The sequence below is a fragment of the Furipterus horrens genome, unplaced genomic scaffold (genome assembly GCF_987537825.1).
Source record: "Furipterus horrens unplaced genomic scaffold, mFurHor1.1.pri manual_scaffold_12, whole genome shotgun sequence".
NCBI lineage: Eukaryota > Metazoa > Chordata > Mammalia > Chiroptera > Furipteridae > Furipterus > Furipterus horrens.
In genome coordinates, this window is record NW_028327182.1 from 77186504 (window position 1) to 77206882 (window position 20379).

Here is a 20379-nt window from a genome sequence, read left to right on the forward strand (position 1 = left end):
AACCCAATGAAGTCTTTAGAACAGTGCCTAGCACATAGTAATAAATGTTCACTAACACTATTTTACACCTTACAGGAACATCCACTCTCAGGTCTCGAATGGCTATTTGGCCTTTAATACAACAAAGAGCTAAGCCAACAACTAAAGAAGTAAAATGTTCTGAAATATTGCTGTGTCACGGCCAGGCTCTCCTATTTTAGGCATGTGCCAAGCCAGCTGAAGTGTCTGTTCCAAGGAAAATGTAAAGAATCTGCAGCGGGGGCCACGGGTTTTATTCGGTAACTCAACTCAAAGGCAGCTCTAGCGCAGAGAGAGCTCAGCTGGAGGGAAGCAGAGGAGGCTTCCCTGGGCAGGTGACACCTGCTGCAGAGGCTGAACCCGGACACCCAGGAAGGCAGCCCAACACCCAGCATCCATGGTTCTAGAACCAAGGGACAGTCAAATCAAAAAGCTGGAAAGAGCGAGAGAAATCCTGACAGCTGGCAACATTCGAGATTGGAAATGGTGACACTGTGGTCCCGGGTGACAAGTCACTGGCAGGAAGACTCTCAGCCTGTGGCCCAGAGTATGAAGGACAGTCCAACTCTCAGGGGAGGTTGGGGGCAACAGCTAGGCAGGATTCCCTAAGCAAGTGAATTTGGGTTGAGAACAGTCCTAGTAGGAAGCAGAGCACTAAGCAGCTAAAGCAGGACAAAAATGCATTCGAATTATCTGAGCTGCTGTGGCAGGTAAGTGGCAGGAGGTATACAAAGGACAAAAAAGGGAAAATGAATGATCAGACTCAGAGACCATAAGTCACCGGGTTCATCCCTGGCCTGCCAGAAGCCAAGTCTACTGGCCACAACACTTGATTTCAAGTTCCTCCAACAGTGGAGAAGTGGCACCTAAAATGATACTTCCTTTCACGGTAGATCTGTCGACTCAGCTGCAGGCACCTCCACAGAGCAAAGACAGGGAAAATGATACAGCAGGGCCTGAAGACAAACCCCAAAACAAAACATCAAAGAGGCAAGCATTCCAGGCTATGTCAAGGATGTAAGTGTCTGTATGTAGGTTTTATTCTGCATGCTCAGCACTTGAAATAAAAGTAATCAACAGAAGGTTTATGAGGAATGTGGGGTAAAACCAGGGGCACAGTACTATTTGGGTAAAGTCTTTCCTGGAGAAGGCGATTCGTGGCAGCTGATCTGTGAGTAAGTTTTTCTGTATGTATAGCACCTTCTCTCAGCCGTCAAATCCAGAGGACAAGCGCCAAAGGTCTCTAGAGGGTTAGTCTCTGGATAATGACCTAGAGACTCACAGGATTCTTTTTCCACTTCACATCCTAAAGCCCGAATCCATCCGCCAACACTTAGACTTTCCTCTTCCTGAGTCTCTGAACCCGAGCCAAATCTCAGGCCCACACCTCTTCCCACCCCAACATGGCCATGACCCATGATCTTGCTATTCAGGGGCCACACCAGCCTTTGCAGCTTCAGTCCACCAAACTGCTCTAGGGCAGTGGGAAGGAAAGCGCAAACAGCACCAGAAAAAAAGACGTGAGACCCTATTATCAGGGACAGAGCAATTTCTCCCCAGACCAGGAATGACTCCAGGGACTCCCAGGCAAGGCAGTAAAACTTAGGGGGCCCCTGTCGATTCCACTGTCTGAGACTCAGCTTTTTTCATCGTAGTGCAAGGAAGCAAAAGTAGGTGACGTCTAGCGTTGCCTGTAACCCAGTATTGGGACTCCTGACTGGAAGCAGGAGACCAGCGTAGTCCACCATTTGTCCAGTTCAGGGAACCAGGTCACATTCTCTGCTGGGGAGAGGCCTCAGAGTGGAAGAGCCAGAGTGGCCACAAGGCCACCGCCCTAACAAGAGAAGGGAGCAGAAGCAAGCCATGCCTTGGAGCCTGGATCCAGCCCAGCCGGCCTCTCCCCAAGTGTGAGAAAAGACACCAGATCCTCTGGATCAGAGAGATGAGCTTGTCCTCCAGTTAAAATCTGGGATACTTTCCTGTGCATGGGGGTGCACACATGCACATGTGTTTCTGTGTGTGTGTGTGTGTGTGTGTGTGTGTGTGGTGGCATTTCCCCCTCCTTACTAATCACCAGGTTGGTGCTGCCCATGACAGATGAAGCCCTCCAGGTTGATCCCATGTGCATTCCCCCCAGGCAGTGATGGGCAGCCAGCCCCACCCCCCCACCCCCCCCCACCCCACCGCCACCCCCCATAGCCTCTCACCTGGGGGTTGTCCATGTACCAGAGAAGGCAATTGGCCTGGGTGTCCAGAATGAAGTACCTCCGCAGAAACTTGCCACTGTTCTCATTCTCCTCGATGTCCAGAAACCCACAGATGCGGTTCTGCCGATCCACATAAGGCATTCCTGGGCTCTGCTCACATCACCCTGCGTGGCAGGAGGGAGGGAGGGAGGTGCTGGTAAGAAGGAGGGTGAAGCGGGCCCTGCCTCCTGCCTCAGGACCTGTAGGAACCTCTCTGGCTTGACTCACCTCTGCCAGAAGCAGTGCCTGCGGCACCCTCTCGCATCAGCTCCCTTCCCCAGGGCACCAACGTTCCACCCCAGCCAGAGCCTGGAAGCCTCTATGGATTCCATTCAGTAAGCCCTCATCAAAATCCATTAACGTGCATCCCCTAACTTTCCTGAGGCTCTTTTACTTGCTGAGCCGAGCCTTAGGCAACTTGACCTACACGGAGGATGTAAGCCTAGGCTCTGGGTTCCAGTTCCAGTTCTAGTCACTTACTATGTGACCACAAACTATTTAATATATGTACACCTCTGTTTCTGAAACTATAAAATGGGGATAATGACAGTACCTGCACCTCATAAGATTTTGGTGAAAACTAAGTGCTTGGTGCATATTAAGCACTTCATAAACACAAGGCATTATTATTACTCGTCACAGAGGCCTTAGAAAATAGGTCATAACCTAGTTTTATACATAAAGAAACTATCTCAGGAAGGATTTAAGCTCCAGTTCAAACACGTAGAGAAAACTCTGCCAGGAATTCAGTCATCAACAGCAGCCCCTCTGGATCCATGGAGGCACCAAAGAATTACTCTGAGGGTTCCTGGGACCTTGCGGCGGGGCCACATGCTTTACTTACTTCACTCTGCTATTACCCAGAGACCACTAATAATTAAAATAATGAGGGATCAGAAGAGAGCCCCAACCCCTGAACACTTCCGCTGACTCCAGAAGAGGATCTCAGTGTTATGAGACACGCCACACCCTCAAGCCAGCCTCCCCTCTTCTTGTGATTTCCTTCCGCCTCGCTGAAGAGCCAAAGGAAAGGCAGGAGCTCTGTTCTCCTCCTGAAGGAATAGGAGCAACTTCCCACAAGCAGCTACACCCAATCTGATGCACAGCACAGTATAGAAGGGGGACAAGGTCCCACAAGGATTAGAAAACACCATTTAGACTTTCAAGGACAGACATCACCCACCCCTGGCCCTGCTTGGCTCCAACAAGCAAAATTCACTAAGATCCTCACCCACCGTGGTTCTTAGTCTACAGCTAAGCAGTTGTGAGACGGCTAACCTAACGCCACTCCTTACACAACAATGGTCAGCAAGTAAGCTACCAAGACACGACACCTGTAGTCTTCCCGGCCCAGGGGGGCAAGTCCCACGATCAGGCTAATTCTAAGGTGGCAACTGGTGGTGTGGTCTGTTCTCTCCCACCCCAACAAGGGTCAAGAGAGTGTTGAAAGGCTGCCCCAAGGAGACAAGTGCCCCCAATACACAACAATACCAGTGAACTGTGAATCGCTTGATTCCAGGCAAGGTCAGGCCAGACTGCCAATCGGGAGGGACGATGGGTCAGGGATCCTGGGATAATGATGTGGGAGAAAAGAATAAAGCAGGTGGGGCAACAGGGCAAAGGACCTAAAAGGAGAAATAAAAGAGGAGGTGAGGAAAGGATAAAAAGTGGAAACAGAAGGTTAAGAAAGATGGCAGTGGAGAAGGAAGAAGGGTAGCAGAAGTGGGGGACAGCGGCAGGGTGGGGGCTGGAGGGAGAAGCAACCTTGCTCAATGGAGCATCAGGTCTGTCACAGGTGCCTGCAGCCAGAGGCCCTGCTTCTCATGCTTGCCACAGCAAAGCTTCCATCCCAGCTCCAGTTCCACAACGGAGCACGTTTGAGTACAGGAAAGGGAAAGACATGGAGACAGGCCAAGAGTTAAGGACAAATGCCACGGGAGGGACTTGAAGTCTTCTTGCAGACACTGGGTCAGAGACGGGAAGGCAAGAAGCCTGGCATTGGCTGGGGAGGGAGCAGATCCCTGAGAAAGGAAGCAGCATGCCCCCTGGGAAAAGAGGAGTCCCCTGCAGAAAGGCTGGGTCAGCCTCCCACAGAGAGTGCACAGCTGTCTGGTCAGGATGAGGGGGCGCCCCCATCCCCCAAGAAAACTCAGCAAATTCCCTTGATACAGCCAGAGAGGCAGAATTTCCAAGGGTTTAGGGACTATTGCCACTGCTGGGACATTTCTAAGAGGAAGCATAGAAAATGCGGTGGGGTAACAAAGCTGACTGTCTCCGGGCCCAGTTGGTAAGCACAGCACCCAACTTCATGCTGGCTTTCAAGTGTTCCCTTTTCAGCCAACAGGATTCATCCAAGCCTGTCCTTTTCTCAAGGCCGAAGCTAGAAAAGGGAGGCAGTCTTTCCCCGACCCTCCAAAAGCCCACTTTTGTGGAGGGGGCGTCCCATGTGTGTGGGTCCATGGGAGGGAGACCTTCATGTCCCAGGAGGAAAGATAATAAAAGGAAGAGTCCTGGTTACAACATCTCCTGACTGTGGTTCTAGCCCCAGAAAAAAAGGCTGCTCAGAAGTCCTGAGAAGCCGCTGAGTCATAGAGCTCATCAAGAATGTGGGAGGTGGGGGAAGGATCAGCTGCAGCAGAGCCAGCATGAGGGACACGTGGTTAAAACCAGCTGGCCCACGCAGAAGGGACATCCTCGAGACTGTACAAAACACAAACCCGAGGTCCTGAGCCCCAATCCTGACAATTCATTCAGATTCTATTTGTTCAGCCCTTGTCACGACGTGGTATGGACAGCTGCTGTCCCCTGCTGTCCCCAGCCCCCAATTCCCCCTGCCTGCCTCTTAGACTTGTCACCTTCATCTTCCAAGTCTGTTGGTTCCTCCTCCTTTTCCCATAGGGGCCCGTCTAATACACTTAACTCTGCCACTCCAGGCTCAGCCCAGACAACTGGGCAGTGAGGGGAGAAAGGGAAATGCTAGCAATTGTACCAAAGGGTGGCGGGGGGGGACCCACCTTGATGGACACACATACTGCTACACCAGAATTCCCCTACCAAGACCAAGCTTTGAAATGTTTTTTCTAATGCTCACCACATTCCTCCAGTTATATAGTTTTAGCCTAATTTCTGACTCTCTAAAATCATTTATCTTAAATTTCATTTTAACTTAAATTTCCCAGGGTAGAAATATTGGGTGGAGGGCGACATTGGGTGGTTTGACTGAGGAGTTGCCCCCGTATGTCCTGGGCCCTGTACTCTGACAATGACTTTCTCCCTGTCTCCTGAGACAATATGGAAACTGTCCTCGCTGGGCTGGGCTGAAGCACCAAACAGCCCTCTCTCGGGCGAGCCTCTCCATTTCTCCTCTTCACCACAATGAAACCACTGAGCAAGTAGCTTCTTAGCCTTCGCAACATATGGAAGACAAAGAGAAGAGGCATTTGTGCAGGAAGGGACCTTGGTCCACCCCACTCAACCCTCCCTATCTTTCCAAAGCATGCCAAACCGCCCTAGTGTTTTCTGTGTTTAGTGCAAAAATCACAATGTAACAATGTTGGCATTTTTAAAAGATCACTCTAGCCAACCGTTTTCACTCTTGCATGCGTTTTCATGCCCCTGTCCACATAATCGGCCTCTTTAAAATTTTAAATTATATCATAAACATGTTCCATGCTGCTACAGTCTTTGTAATCATTGTTTTAAAATGGTTGCATAACATTACTGGACTGTATTTACTATAATTTATTTAACCATTTCTCCATATTTAGACAGTTAGATTACATCCAATTTTTCACTATTATAAATAATGCTGAAATTCATATTTTCATGCTTTGTTTCTTCTTTTACATGGAATCAACATACATTCCAAGTAATAATATGAGTGGATCATAGCTTATGATTTTTTACAATTCTTGACACCTATTTCCTGCTTCATCTTCCTTCCTGGACTTTGTGAAATGACATCAAAATGATGTGCGCGCACAATCAATATCTCTCTCTCTCTCTCTCTCTCTCACTCTCTCTCTCTCTCTCACTCACATACCCACAGACCAAACCAAACCAAACCAAGCCATGGCCTCACATAAGCCAGATAACTAACTAATGTATTTTAAAGAAAGGTAAAATTTAAAAGAAAGTTTTATATGATCCAGATTCTTCAGTATCTAAGTTCCTAAGTATATACTGCAAATACAAATATATTAAATATTTAATTAATAGTAAAAAGTGAAACACTGAAGAAAAAAAGTGAACTTGCATGAAGTTACCCATTGATCAGCAGCAGAAAATGGGTTAAATGTCAATTAAACCAAGATTTCTGGCTAATTGCTGATCAACCAGAGGAAGCTCTTGAAGAAAAAGTCAATAGCTGTCTACCTCACAATGAGATTGAGGGCCATGGGAGATGTCTGTGTCCAAAATGGCTCCTCAACTGCCCATTTCAATGCCTCAGATTCCATCACTGAAGGAGACTCAAGCCAAGAATACAATTGTCCCCAGGAATTGAGGCAACTGACATCTTTATCAGGCTCATAATATGCAAGAGCTATCTGGAACCATGACCTCAAGAAACAGAACATATCCCGAAAGAGAGGCCGCAGAAGGGGAAAAAAGTAAAGAGAGGGTTGCTACTTGAAACAAATGTTATCTGTCTACTTGGAAAATGTCTCTAGGATTCTTACACACCCAGGATAGGAGTAGGAATCTTTCTGGGAAGCAGTTTGGCAATATGTAACAAGAGAGCTAAAAATGTTCATACCCTTTGACCCAGTAATTCTACTTCTAAGATTCCATTCAAGTATATGCACAAAGGTGCAAATAAAGATTAAAATAAAACTACAACAACTGCACTAGAATTTGTAATAACAAGAAGTTGGAAGTGCTCAGAATGTCCCAATGATTAGGGAATAATTAAATAAATTATGAGACATTCGCATAAGGAAATGTTACACAATCATTTAAAAACTATGTTTTCAAGTCATTTTTTAATGAAGTAGGGAGAAAACATATCCCGATAAGATTTTTTAAAGATAAATATGATTTATAATATGATATCAACTGTCTAATTATTATTTTTATATATCTATATTTGGATAGTAAAAACTGACAGACACCAAAATATTAGCAGTTAGTATCTATGGGTTATAAGTGAATTTTATTTACTTCTGTATATTTTCCATATTTCCCAAATTTTCTACAGGGAATGTGTGTTACTTTGTTTAGGAGGAGGGAAAGCTATTTAATGCCACACAAATCCTCATCCCCAGCATATAAGTTTTGAAGCTGAGAATACATTTCTCAGTTCTCCAGAGTCCGCAAGCAAGTAAAATCTTGTCTACATTATAGCTCTCCTGAGACTTTTTTGGTGTGTCAAAGTCTTAACATCCCACCCATCATAATTGCCCAAGAGCTAGGTACCTTCCAGAGAGCTTGGGCACCCTCTATTCTAGCTGGGCATCTTACTTCCGATATCAACATCCTCTTAGATAGGCTCATTCTTTCCCCTGCAGGTTTGGTTCCTTGCCCTCTGGTCTTCTTCAGAGGGGCCCTGTCCTTGGAGCTGACGATATAACACCCAAGTCGATGCCTCTGTTCCCCTATCACAACAGCACCTGAACCACACCAAGCCCCGCACTCCAGGGAAAGGAAGGGGAACCTGACAAGGACCCCCCAGTGGCGTTTTCCCTCTTGAAACTCAGGAGATAGGGTCGATATTTTTTAAATAAAAGGCTAGACAGACTAAGAGATGGATACACAGATTTTTTTTTTTTTTTAAGAAAACAAAAGCTACAGAGAAATTAAGTCATGAGAGAAATGGTTAGCTGTATTGGACATTTTGATTTTTAAGATCACTAATGTATATTAGAGATAAGGGAAAGAAGAGTATAAAATAAGGGAGACTGAGCTCCCTGACCATTCTGACACTGTTGAAGTAAATAAAAATATAAGAAAGGGATAACAGAGCTAAAACCCTAAATGGCATTGGCCCCATTATGATACAATCTTACCTCCAGTTTCAAAAAAAGTTTTAAAAAAGTTTTCTTTCAAATTACTGTGTATTTGCAGGACAGGTAATTCCAGTGATTTAGTCCATAAAATAGTCAGGAAAGCGTTTTTGACATGTAGTGGGGCATGCAGTAAGTACATCCCCTGTCTTATTACCCCCGATGGTGGGAGAAAGGCTGGGAGCTGAAGACAGCAGCATCCAGCATTAACAGCAAGTGACAGGGATACTGACAGGAAACTGCTAAATTCCTACAGGAGAAAGTTTATTGGGAAATGACATCAGAGACCTCAGCGAGAATGTAATGCTGCAGAGAGGAACTGGGGTGTGGAGGTTAAGAACAGACGCTCAACTCTTGCTAGAATATGGACAGGCCACGTGAACAGAGCACTCACCTAGGTTAAATCGCAACACACATAGACGTGTATTGTGGAACCTCAACAATGCCAGGGCCCAACAAAAATCACAAGAACAACAAAACACAAGTTTAGCTATTTCAGAACACATCCATGTGAATGGGCCAAAGATGATAACTTAGGAAGTGTGGGAGCATCTATTTTCTACTGTTATAATATCACTGCATTTTGAAAATGTCATCAGAGCAATCTCCAAATAGTCTCAGGCAGGAGAGTAATGTGAGAGAGAAGAGAATGTACTGAGAACATGTTCCCAACGGAAGTTCAGGGTGAGGAATGCAAACATCTACAGGAATGGGGAAGTTAAGAAAAGGAGCCTTCTTGACTCAGACAGCCCAATCCCCACTGGACCTAAGAACTTTGAATGGAGGGCAAGAGACTCAAGGAATTTTTAAGAGAAAAAATTGGGGAGGAAATGGCAGAAGTAACAGAACATTGAGACCACTGCAATAAAAATGCTAAAAACAACAAAATATTTTAAACACTCATGACCTCTCTCAACAGCAGCCTCATCTATGTTCAGAGAAAATGTGGTTGTCAGAGCCAGTAGAAAACCAAGGCCCACCTTGCCTCAAGCCTCCTTAGACCACCTCCACCAGAGGGATCACCAGTGCAGGTGGGTGGCCACATCAGTTTCCTAAATAACCCATAAAAACTGAGATCTCCAACGTGCAGAATCAGCCAAGTCCCCTCACTCAGAAGATTCAATGAGGAGTCCCAGAGTTATAATCATTTCAAACTTGACAGTGTCAGCCACTAAAACGCGGGCAGTAGGAAAATGAAAAGCAAATATCATTGTTTCTCTTCTCGGCTAGCTTTTTGAGAACGCCAGAAGACAGTGTAAGAGGGCCTATCTAAAGGCACGTGCTCACAGCCCTGAATTCAGGGAACAAGGAGGGGCTGGGTGTGACAAGGATGATGTGCAGATGACAGCGATCAGTATGAGTGCGTTTGATGAAACTCTTGCAAGAAGATGACCTTGAAAAAGGGTGTGCTGATTTCAGTTACCCATTGATGTGGCAGAGTGAAGTGAAAGAGGCTGGGTGTTTAGTCAGACTCTGCTGAGCATCTCTGGGCCTATTTTCTCGTTTGCAAAGTGGAGAGAATGGCTGTACCTACTTCAAAGGCTGCTTGTGGGGATTAAGTGAAATAAATAACGGTGAAAAGTGCTTACCAGGACGTCTGGTAAGGAGTAAGCACTGGGCAAATGTTGTTGTTAAGGTGTTTGTTTGTGTGGAGTGCCTAACAAGTAAGTACATATCACCATGACACCACAAAGCTGCTCAAGGCAGGACAGGAGCTGCAGCTGCCATCCCTACCTACCCCCCTAATATCAATGAGCAAGTATCAGGGAAAAGGCCATGACACTGGCTCTCTCACAAAGAAAGGCATAAATTTCCCTTACTCTGGCCTCTACTCCAAGCACCATCATATTTTACAACTCTAAAATTCTCCAAGAGGTTAAAAAAAAAATCCAAGAGCTCCACAGACTCCATCTTGGCCAGCCTACCCTGAGTTAACAGAACCCAGCCACGCCTATCGGTTCCAGGGAAGGGACTCTGGAGCTGCCTCCTGCTCCACCCAAGGGAGAAGCACAATAGCAGACAGCCACTTTGCAAGTGGGTGGCCAAATCTGAGTCCTAGCTGATGGGACAGCGAGTACTAGCCTTTGCAACTGAACTGGTATTGTTTCCCAGGAGCATAAGGGCAAGCAGATCTAGCTTCCCACCCCTTTTTCTCAGCTGGCCGACCTCTGTGAGCAGAAAAACGCACCACAGGTCCAAAGCTGAAAGCCTTTTGCCCACTCCAGGCAGTGTCAGGAGCTCTAGCACCAGCAGGGCTGGGGCCTCCATGGTGAGAGAGCCCAATCCAGCCCTTAACCCTCTGCAAGGCAGTTCAATCAACCGGGGTCAGGGCAGATAAGGGGCTTTCAGAAAGCCCAAAAGAGTGACCATGCCAGAGGAGGGAAGAACAGAGTAACCCAAGATTTGGAATAAAGGTCAATTACAGTCCCTCTGCACCAAGCACAAGCCCCTCAGAGCGTGAAGGAAGGGAACCCATCCCTCCCACCTCTCAACCACCCTATCTCCCCACCCTGTCCAATTCCCAGGCTCAGTGATGGGCCTATATTGGGCAGGGCTAGGATTCTTCTCTTTCCATAGGCTGTCAAACCATAATATTTGCTCTGCTTCCTTCCCTTCCGAAGCCTAACAGATTAGATTGCCAGAGTCCTCTCCAGCTCACTAAGACAGATGGAAAACTGAAAGTAAGGCAACCAACACTGCTGATGGTGGGGAGACAGAGCAGCCCAATGTTCCAGCACCCCGACCCTCCTTTCTAATCTCTACGACTCCATCAGCCAGGATAAATAGTGTCCAGTAGTTTCAGTGAATCAAAAGACATGTACTGCACTGTGACCCACAGCAAGATCTAATTTGAGGCATTGCAGCCTTTTAACAGGGGCATCACTCACCTGTCCACCTGCCCCAGAAGACAGGAAATCAATGAAGTGCCAGCTGGATGTGCACAACGAAGACTGTGCCTCTGCTGCTTGGGTCTTTCTAGTGTTCCAGCACTTCAACAACACCCTGCAAGCCTGCAGGGGCTGCTCAGGAGGACCCAGCTAACAGGGCTGATGCATCCCCCCTCCCACTTTTGCAGAATCCATAGGTAGGCACCAACCAAACCCTGCATGTCTTCAGAATTTATTTTAACCTTGGTAAAATATTGAGCTAAATATGGTTCGGCTCACTACGATGACACGATGGGATCTGCGGGCCTTGCTTCCTCATACAGAAGAGAAGGGAAAGCATCAACAAAGGAAAAGGTTTTGCAAACTCTCCACCAAAGAGCAGGTGATTTCTAAGTCAATACCCAGGTGATTACCCACTCTGAAGCAAGCTAGGCTCCCATCATCAGTATCTAGAACTCCAGGAGAAGCGCCACACTTCGTAAACAGTGGGGCTTACAAATAGGGCAGAAGACTACGTAGGTGTAAAGGCAACATCCAGAGTAAACCCTCGTGAACCAGTTTGATGGACTGAATTCCTACAGGCTGGAGTCACTGCCACGCTGCTCTTTTCCCTCCCACCGGACAGGTGCAAACAATGCATGTGCTCAAAATCACTCATTCATTCATTCATTCATTCAACAAACTTTTACTCAGCACCTAGTACATGTCATACACTGAGCTGGCCACAGGGTCTAGAATGCAAGCTAGACTTTTGCTATGACAAGTGGCATGCAATGAAGAAGGCTAATATCTGAAATGATCATAATGCTTTTTAAAAGCCTCCTCTGGTTTCTCAAAGCTTGCTGGATCTCTACTTCAGCAAACAGCTTTGCGTTCTAGGAAGCTGTTTAACTTCCTAGACTGGAAGCTCCCCAAAGACAGAGGCTTCATTTTGTTCATCACTGCCTTTCATGTCCTTATTATCCAATATATGTCAATTGAATGCAAATAAAATAAGAAACAAACATTTCTATTCTTCCAAGACCTTTGACTCTACTGTTTCTGAAGGCTTTGCCACCAAACGAAGAAAAAAGATGAAGTTTCAGAAAGGAGGAAAAAGGGGACAACTCAGATATATTAAAAACAGCATGAGTACAATTTTGGAGCTTCAGCCAAAGTGCAAGTGGGCTGAGGTGTCTCCAAGAGCCACAGCTGGCATCCTGGTAGAATGTTGGCCCCCTCCCTCTTCTCTGCTGTTTACGCTCCTCTGAAAAACCCCATTTGGAGTCCTAAAGAAAGGAGGGGGGACGGGAGGAGTTAGAAGGGGAAGACACAGCTTGAACCCACGCTCATCAAGAAGGAAGGAAACCTTAAGCCGAAAGGCTGGGGGCAGGGCTGGCCTGCGGGAGGAGATGTGTAAGACTTAAGTGGAGGACATGCCTGGACACTTTTCCTTCCTACAAGGCCTCTTTTTTTTTAATTTGGTGAAATAACAGTCTTCATAACTGGAGAGCTAGAGCAGAAAGGGGAAGCAAGAGAGGTGAGAAAGAAATTGGTGAGAGAGACAGACAGATAGCTCCCCTCGAGGTGCTTTCCCAACCTGGCACCGAATCTGCATTTCAGGACAGTTTTCCTTCAAGTACGTCCCATAGCCTGGAGTTCCAGCAGCGCAAGGCCCCAGGCTGGAACCAAAGGAATGGAAGGGATTTCCCTACGAGAGCATACTAGGCCTGCCCTACTGTAATAAGGTGATAGGGAAAGCGAGAGATGAGCCTCCACGGCCCAGTGCGTGCCCCAGGGACTTGCCTGGACGGTCTCTGCTCTCGGCCCTACCCGAAGCTCAGGCAGTTGTTGCGGGGCCGCTGCCTCAGCGCCAGAACCCACAAAGAAGTTTCGCCGCTGCAAACGTGAGAAAATACAGCTAAGCAGAACACCCGCCCCAGCCCTCCCCGCGGCCCCACCCCCGCGGCCCGACCCCTGACGGTGGCGACCTTGGCCACCCCGGGCGCTCCAGAGAATTGGAGGAGGGGCTGCCCTCCAGGCTTTCCCGGGGCTAGAGGAGGCGGCCAGGGGCTGCTGCGACCTCACCCTTGGCCCTCGGCCACCAGGGCAGAAGCGCCCCCGGCTCCCCGAGCTCCCCGAGCTCGCGCCTGCCCCCGCGCACCCCTCTGCGCCTCTCCGCTCCTGGGCCCGCGAGGGCACCCAACTTACCGCGCCGTGCAGGGGCCGGGGCTCGGGCAGGGTGTGTGTGTTACATCGGGGTAGGACGCGCCCCTTTGGCCCGCGGGGCCGGCGCTCTCGGGGGATTTCTTGATCTTGCTGCCAAACTCTCGGTGCCTCTCGCTCCTCTCGCTCTTCTCCGCGTCCCCCCACCTCGCCCCCTCCTTTTCTCTTGTCTCTCGGCTCTTTTTTCCGGGTTAATTACGTTTCACATTAAAGCAAAACCCAGCCCCGGATGTGAGTACAATGCTCCGCCGAGCCCGCTGGGGGAGGAGAGGGGTGCCGGGGCGCCACCGGGTGGGAGGGGGCCCGGCCGGGCGCGGCGGGCTGCGCGGAGGAGGCGGGGCGGGAGCCCGGAAGGCGGCCCCGACCCCCTCGCTAGCGTCTGCCACCGCGCAGGTGGGACCCGAGCCGCCGAGGGAGGCCATACCTCGGACGCCCAGCCCCGGTGGCAGGTGTCCGGAGCCGGAAAGGGGCTGGGGGCCGAGGGCATCCTCGAAGGAGAGAAGCGAGACGGGGCGCCGGCTCCCCCTTATCCCCATTTCTTCTTCCCAAAGCCCCACCCAGCGACCTCAGCCGGGCCTCCCTTGCATCCGGAGCCCTTGCCTTTCTGGGACCGCGGGGTTAGGTTTAGGGTTAGGGTCGGAAGAAGCGGAGCTTCTCCCGGGTTGCCAGTGGGGTCGGGCGTACTAACGGGGGATACAGGGACATTTTCAGAGTGTGGCACAAAGACACCCTTCCTGCCCTCAGCGCGGGAGGGTGCTCTGGGGAAAATGGGAAACAGAAGAGCCTGCGGTAAGTAAATATTGCCAAGAGAAACCTAAGAGAACTACTGCGAGCCGGTGCAGCCTCTGCGTTATCCTGTTCGATATACACCTCAGTCCTATGGGTATCCATCCCGTTCACGATGAGGAAACCGAGACTGGAGACGTGAAGTAATGTGCCCTGGGTCCCACAGTTAATCAATGGCAGGTCTTTCAGGTTCTGACGCGGGCCTCCCACGTGAGGCGACAGATCTTTAAACGAACATTAAGTCGGGCAGTCAACCTCCGGAACGGAAATGTAGTGGATTCACCCTGGAATGGAAGGTCTTGAGATACGGTTTCTCGGGATTCTGATGCAAATGTAGTTAATAAGGTTGAGTCCTACCAGCCTTGGAGGGAGAGGAGGTCCCTTGAAGCTCTTTGCGAGAGGGGTGGAAAGGCTGGTCCACATTCCGGAATTGTAGGGCAAAGGCAGACAGTTTAAAAGTCACGGGGACCTGCGGCCACAAAGCCTGGGGACAGGGGGCCCGAGCCAGATGAGCCAGGAGGGAGGCAGGACAACTGCGCCGCACACACCCCGAAAGCACCCGTGATGAAACCACACGCGTTTCCTCTTCCATTTTGATTGCCAAAGCGAAAAGGAGCCACACGGCTCTCTCAGGTGTGAAAAAAGGCTGTTTGCTTTAGAACATTCTGCTTTGAAGGAGGAAGGAAAGGGGGACACAAGAAAAAAAAAAAAAATTTCCTTTGAAATAAATACATCAACGTCAGTTTTTTTCCTGCTCATGAAGAGTTTTGCATAAATCTTCAGGCAGCACAGCACATTGAGGAACATGTTCTCTGGAACCAGATGGCCTGGGTTTGAATCCCAGCTCTGCCGCTTTGATCCCAGGCCAAGTGACTTAAACTTTGGGTGCCTCAGTTTCTACATCTGGGTTCTTATGGAGAGGAAATGAGTTAACATTTATAGTGTTTAGATTACTATTGAAAATGAAGTAGATGCTATGTAAATGTTTTTGAACTTAAAATTAGATTATGGTTTTCAGCATGAAAAGGAACAAAATTCCACCCAACTCCAAAGCAAATCTGACTGGAACTGATGGTTTCCAGTGTGAGCAATGAGGTGAAATCTCAGATTTCATGGTATGGTTCATATTAAAACCCGTAAAATTCTATTCCCCTTGAGCCTGCCTGAGTCACTCAATCACAGAGCCACAAATATTTCCTGAGCACTACTGTCCTGGGTGCCTGGAAGGCCAAGAGGAGCCAGAGGGTTTGGATCTCCCTGAGAAGATTCAAGTGTCACCAGGAGGTCATGGCAGCATTGTATTCCCCCTAGAAGTGCCCTGGGAATAAATGGCACAGAGTGAGCACCCTAGGCTTTAGAGGAGAAAGGTATCTGCATGGGGCAGAGTTGTGTTCTCAAGAAGGAGGAGGGCTTTGAAATGGGCTTCAGACGATGGGTACAGTCTGAATGCCATGGTGGGAAGCAAGAATATGTTAGGCTGGGAGAACAGTCATGAGCGCACTTTGAGCAATGCTCATACTTCACGGGGAGCCCCATTTTCTTTTGCCTTTGACCCTGACTAGGACCTGGCCCCAGCGAGACTACAATTACTCCCCTGATTCCATTCTATTAGCCGTGGATTTCCTGGTGCTTCTTCAGAGGACCAACCCTCCCCACCTCCTCCCGTAGTGGGCACCACAGAGCAGGTGTGAATTGATTCTGTACCCTGCTATAGTCCTTTTCCATCTCATGACAGACACATTTTGAAAGTATTTCCATTGCCTGACTTTATGCACTTTTTTTCAGTACAATAAACAGTCCTGATGTATGAAAACGTGACTGCCTGTCAAGAAAGGAATGTCCAAAAAAGGGCTTTTCACATCAGCTATTTAAGTCCCCTCCTTGTATCAGTGCAGGATGAGGTTCAACAGTTTTCTCAAGGTTTTCCAGCTAGTTAGTGGCAAAGCTGGTTCTAGAAGCCGGGTTTGACTCCACTAAGAATCTTCTAGTATTGGTATAGAAACTTTTCTATGGAGATTTCTGGCCCAGAACCTAAGACTGTAAACAGAAAACCTTTTACTCTACACTAGCCATTTATGCACTTTCTATTACTTCTCAGTGTTAATGGCTGGGTGGCTGGATGATCTAATAACCTTCAGTGGTGAGCCAGGGTACTGCATGGTTCTCTGTCCTCAGAGATACTGAATATATAAGGCACCAGGCTGTCGCTGGGGCCAGTTAGCTCTGATGGGGAAAGTGTGGGACTGAAGAGACCAAGGTCGTTGGTTAATCCTGGTTCAGGCCAGTTAACTTTACGCAAAGATAAATTGCTCCAAAGCCACACATTGCACCTCTAATGCTAGCTGGTTATTTTATACATAGTTACTACCGGTTTCAATAGCAAAGCAGCATCCATTTCCTGAAAGATTACTCAAACTACTATTGTTCTATTCAGTTCTAATCATTCAAAAACAATTATCTGAACCTGTTACTATGTTTCCTCCCATACATCTTGCATTTACTTATTTGCCAAATACTAAATACTAATTGCTTTACATGTATTATTCATCTAAGTCTTACAACACTGGGAGCAAGTTATTCTCATTGCCCCATTTCATAGATAAGGTGACTGAGACACAGATAAAAGCCTAGATAAAAACTTGTGCAGCCCAATGACAGAGCCTGCCCTTTTAGCCACTGAGTTTGTGAAGGATACAGAAAGATATAAACCAAAACCCCCTCCACATGTTTGATAATTATCATTTACGACATCCATTCCATTTCACCTTGCAATTTCACATTCGAAGGTATGTCCTACAGAAAATCATTTGGAGATATATGTGGTACATATGAAGTGTATGTGTATATATGGAGTGTGTATGTGTATGGACTACATACGCACATACTCTCTGAAGCACTGTTTATACTGGTAAATTAGAAATCACTCTCATATCATTAACAAGGGATTTAACAGGTAAATGTCGGTGCATCCATGCAATCTTATACTATATGGCTGTTTAAAAAAAATGATTGTGGGGTAAGGGGTGGGTGGAGGTGGAAGAGGGTATGGGGGAATAAATGGTAATAAAAATACAATAAAAATATAAAATAAAATAATGCAAAAAATAAATCCTGTGATTAAATTGTGATCAGTAAAAAATATATGTATTATTTTAAGTAGAAAAAGGGTACAAAGCTGTCTGTATAGTATAAACCCATTTCTGTAAGTAAAAATTATACATGCTTATTACATGAAAAAAGTCTAGAAGACTACATTTCAACCTGTTAATCACAGTTTTCTTAGGGCAAAGGAGGAGGGGCTATAATGGTGGATCTCACTTTCTAAGAGATGTATTTCTGAATGTTTAATTTTGGGCAATAAGTATGTGTGCATTTGGTTATGAGAAAAGAACAATAGTGATTTAAATTTTTAATAAAAATTTCTAAAGCCCTATGAGAAAGCATACTGTAGCCCTCAAGAAGCCCATCATTTATTAAGAAGGGAATTAACATGTTCAGAAATAACTATCACAAAAGCCAGAAACTGATATATGAAGAGAGGAGAGAAGAGCTAAAGTTCTGTGGAAAATCACAACCAGCTGGGGTTGAGAGGTGCAGAAGAAAATGTATGAAGGACGTTTAAGAAGAACCTTGGAGAACAGGTTAAGACGTAGAAGGTGGGGATGAGAGGTGAGAGTAGGTGAACTCCAGATAAAGAGATGGTGGAAGGCAAAGCAGAGAGGTGGGAATGCATGGGGTCTCTTCAGGGAAGTGTGGCCCAATTCAGCTGGAGCACAGGACAGATTAAGGATTTTCATGAGGAACAAAACAAGAAAGGTAGATGGAGGGTCTTTACTGTTAAGTTGGTAAATTGTGATTCTTACTTTAGGCATCAAAAGCCACTGAAGGCTTTTGAGCAAGAAAGTGACACAATCAGAAGTGAATGAGCAATTTAGTGATTGCATAGTACCTGGACTCTAGGACCAAGCTGCCAGGATCTGATAACTGACTGCCACTTATTAGCTGAATAACCATGGACCAGGAACTTTACTTCTTTCTCTGTGTTTCTATAAAATGGGGAAGGTTATATCAGATAGCCTATCTCATACTATTGCTGCTAAGGTTGAATGAGTTAATGTTTGGGGCACATAATAAATACTGAGAATTCTTTTAAATTTTTAGAAATTAGTATACCTTTGGACAAAAGTCTTTCCATTTCATTTTGAAACTTACTACAGAGAGCTAACATTATGTGATAAATTATTAACTATTTCTACTTTCATAGGCTTGTCCATTATTAATCTCATCTTACAAATGGGACAATTTAGGTTTTCAGGAGAGATACAGTCTCAGAATCACATAGCCAGTTATGAATTGCATCCATGAGTTCTGAATCCTATTTCAGTGATCTCTGTTCAACGCTTAGTGTTATCTCTTAGCTCAAAGTCTCAGAGCCTTAAGAATGGGAAAAATGGGGAGTGGAAGAAACTGGCAATTTCGGTTTATAGGATAAAGGTAACAGCAGTACGGGACAGTAATAAAGTAAAATAAAAAAATATAAAAATGGTGAAACACCTGGAAGTCAGTATATATAAATATATATAAATATAAATATATATATTTATATATGCTGAAATATGCCCCTCACTTCCAAAACCATATGTTAAAGACCTAACTCAAGCCCTTTGAAGAAAGGGCTTTTAGAAGATAATTAAGGTTAAATGAGGTTGTAAGGGTGTGGTTCTAATCTGATAGGATTGGTGGCCTTATAAGAAGAAGAAAAGATCTCTTCCTCTCTCCACAGGCTCCAAGGAAAAGCTACGTGAACACAGAGCAAGGAGGCAGCCATCTGCAACCCAAGGAGACCTCTCCTTAGAACCCATCCACGCTGGCAACCAGATCTTGGACTTCCAGCCTCCAGTACTGTGAGAAAACAAATTTCTGTTATGCCACACATTCTATAGTATTTTTATACACATGCACACATGCATACATATGTACATATATTACATACACATGCCAAAATTATTTCCTAGTAACAAAGTTTAGAAAACATTGCTAGCCTGCTAAATCTGACACTAATATAAAACCTCCAAACTGAGTCCGCATCCTGTCCCTGGAAATAACAGTCTGCCTGCTAAATGCACCATTCCTATTGATTCGTGCTGATGGCATTGCTTTTCCGTCAGTTTGAATAAGTGCAGTGCCCTGCTAGGATTCCTGCGTCCCCCGCAATGCCCTGCGATTATGTGGGAAGGGCTGGGCCTGTGGAAGCAGAGAGAGAGACAGCTTTCAATCCATGACCACGTTTTAGCAGTGTATTTAACTTTACTTTTTGCTTAGACTAGTTACATAATTCATTTCCTCAGCGCTGAGCCTACATGCGGGCTACTATTAGTAATAGAGTCAAAGGTGTTAGGTAGAACAAACTGCAACCAGTTTTCCAAGACATTCCTATGGTAGTCAGGGAAGTGGGTTGAATTTCACATCAGTATTTCTCAATACAAGCTGATTATTACAAAACACAGAAAAGCAAAAAGGATATTTGGATAGATAGATTTATGTCTTCCCATTATTTTGTTAATAGGAAAAACATGCACACTGTACGGAGTTCAGAAAGTACAATTAGTAAGAATGAAAAATATTTCTTCCACTCACGTCCCTCAGACACTGTTTTCTTCCCCAGAGGTAATCAATTTGTATGTGTTTAATAATTTTTTAAAAAATATTCAGTTTGCAAGGATCTAACTTAAAATGTAATTATCTGGGTGCTAGGTTAATTTCTGAATTTTCCAAGTATTTGCCAATAAGCATGTATAATTTTGATCAGAGAAAAAAATGTTAGTTCTACAAGTAAATAGTTTTTAATTTAAAAGTATCTCAGAGATCTCATGGCTGCTTTGTGATTTAAAAACAAAAACAAACAAACAAACATAAAAACCCACCATAGAACTAACTTTATGTTCAACTTAAAAATATTTGTCAGTCTGTGAAAATATTTTTCAAAAAGCTTTAGCCCATTTTGTATCCTTCACATTAAAACTCCTGCCCCTGAAAAAGATAAACAAAACCTGATTAGCAGTTTGAACCCTGAGACCTAACGAAACTCAGTATGAGTCATTGGAGACAGGTTATTTGCTCAGGAATCTTTTTTCAAATTCTATCAAAATTTGTATGATAACTCCACATGTCTATTAAACTATATTAAAATTAATTATAGCACAATGCTGGAGAATTAAACCCACTCCAGCTTAC

General features: G+C 45.9%; 1 protein-coding gene across 3 annotated transcripts in view; it reads right to left on the minus strand.

Moving 5' to 3' along the window:
• The window catches only part of PLEKHA2 (pleckstrin homology domain containing A2), a 61066-nt gene that overhangs the window by 34039 nt on the left and 6648 nt on the right, over positions 1-20379 (minus strand). Inside the window, exons 1-3 of one of the 3 annotated variants that reach the window (XM_090258363.1) lie at positions 13345-13646; positions 12940-13032; positions 2226-2389 (exon numbers count right to left, since the gene is read on the minus strand). In XM_090258363.1, coding sequence (XP_090114489.1) covers positions 2226-2366 — 141 coding nt within the window. In that variant the 5' untranslated portion in view covers positions 2367-2389; positions 12940-13032; positions 13345-13646. Of the gene's footprint in view, positions 1-2225; positions 2390-12939; positions 13033-13344; positions 13647-20379 lie in introns of those variants that run through there. The other 2 variants (XM_090258362.1, XM_090258364.1) reach the window with 2 other exon arrangements.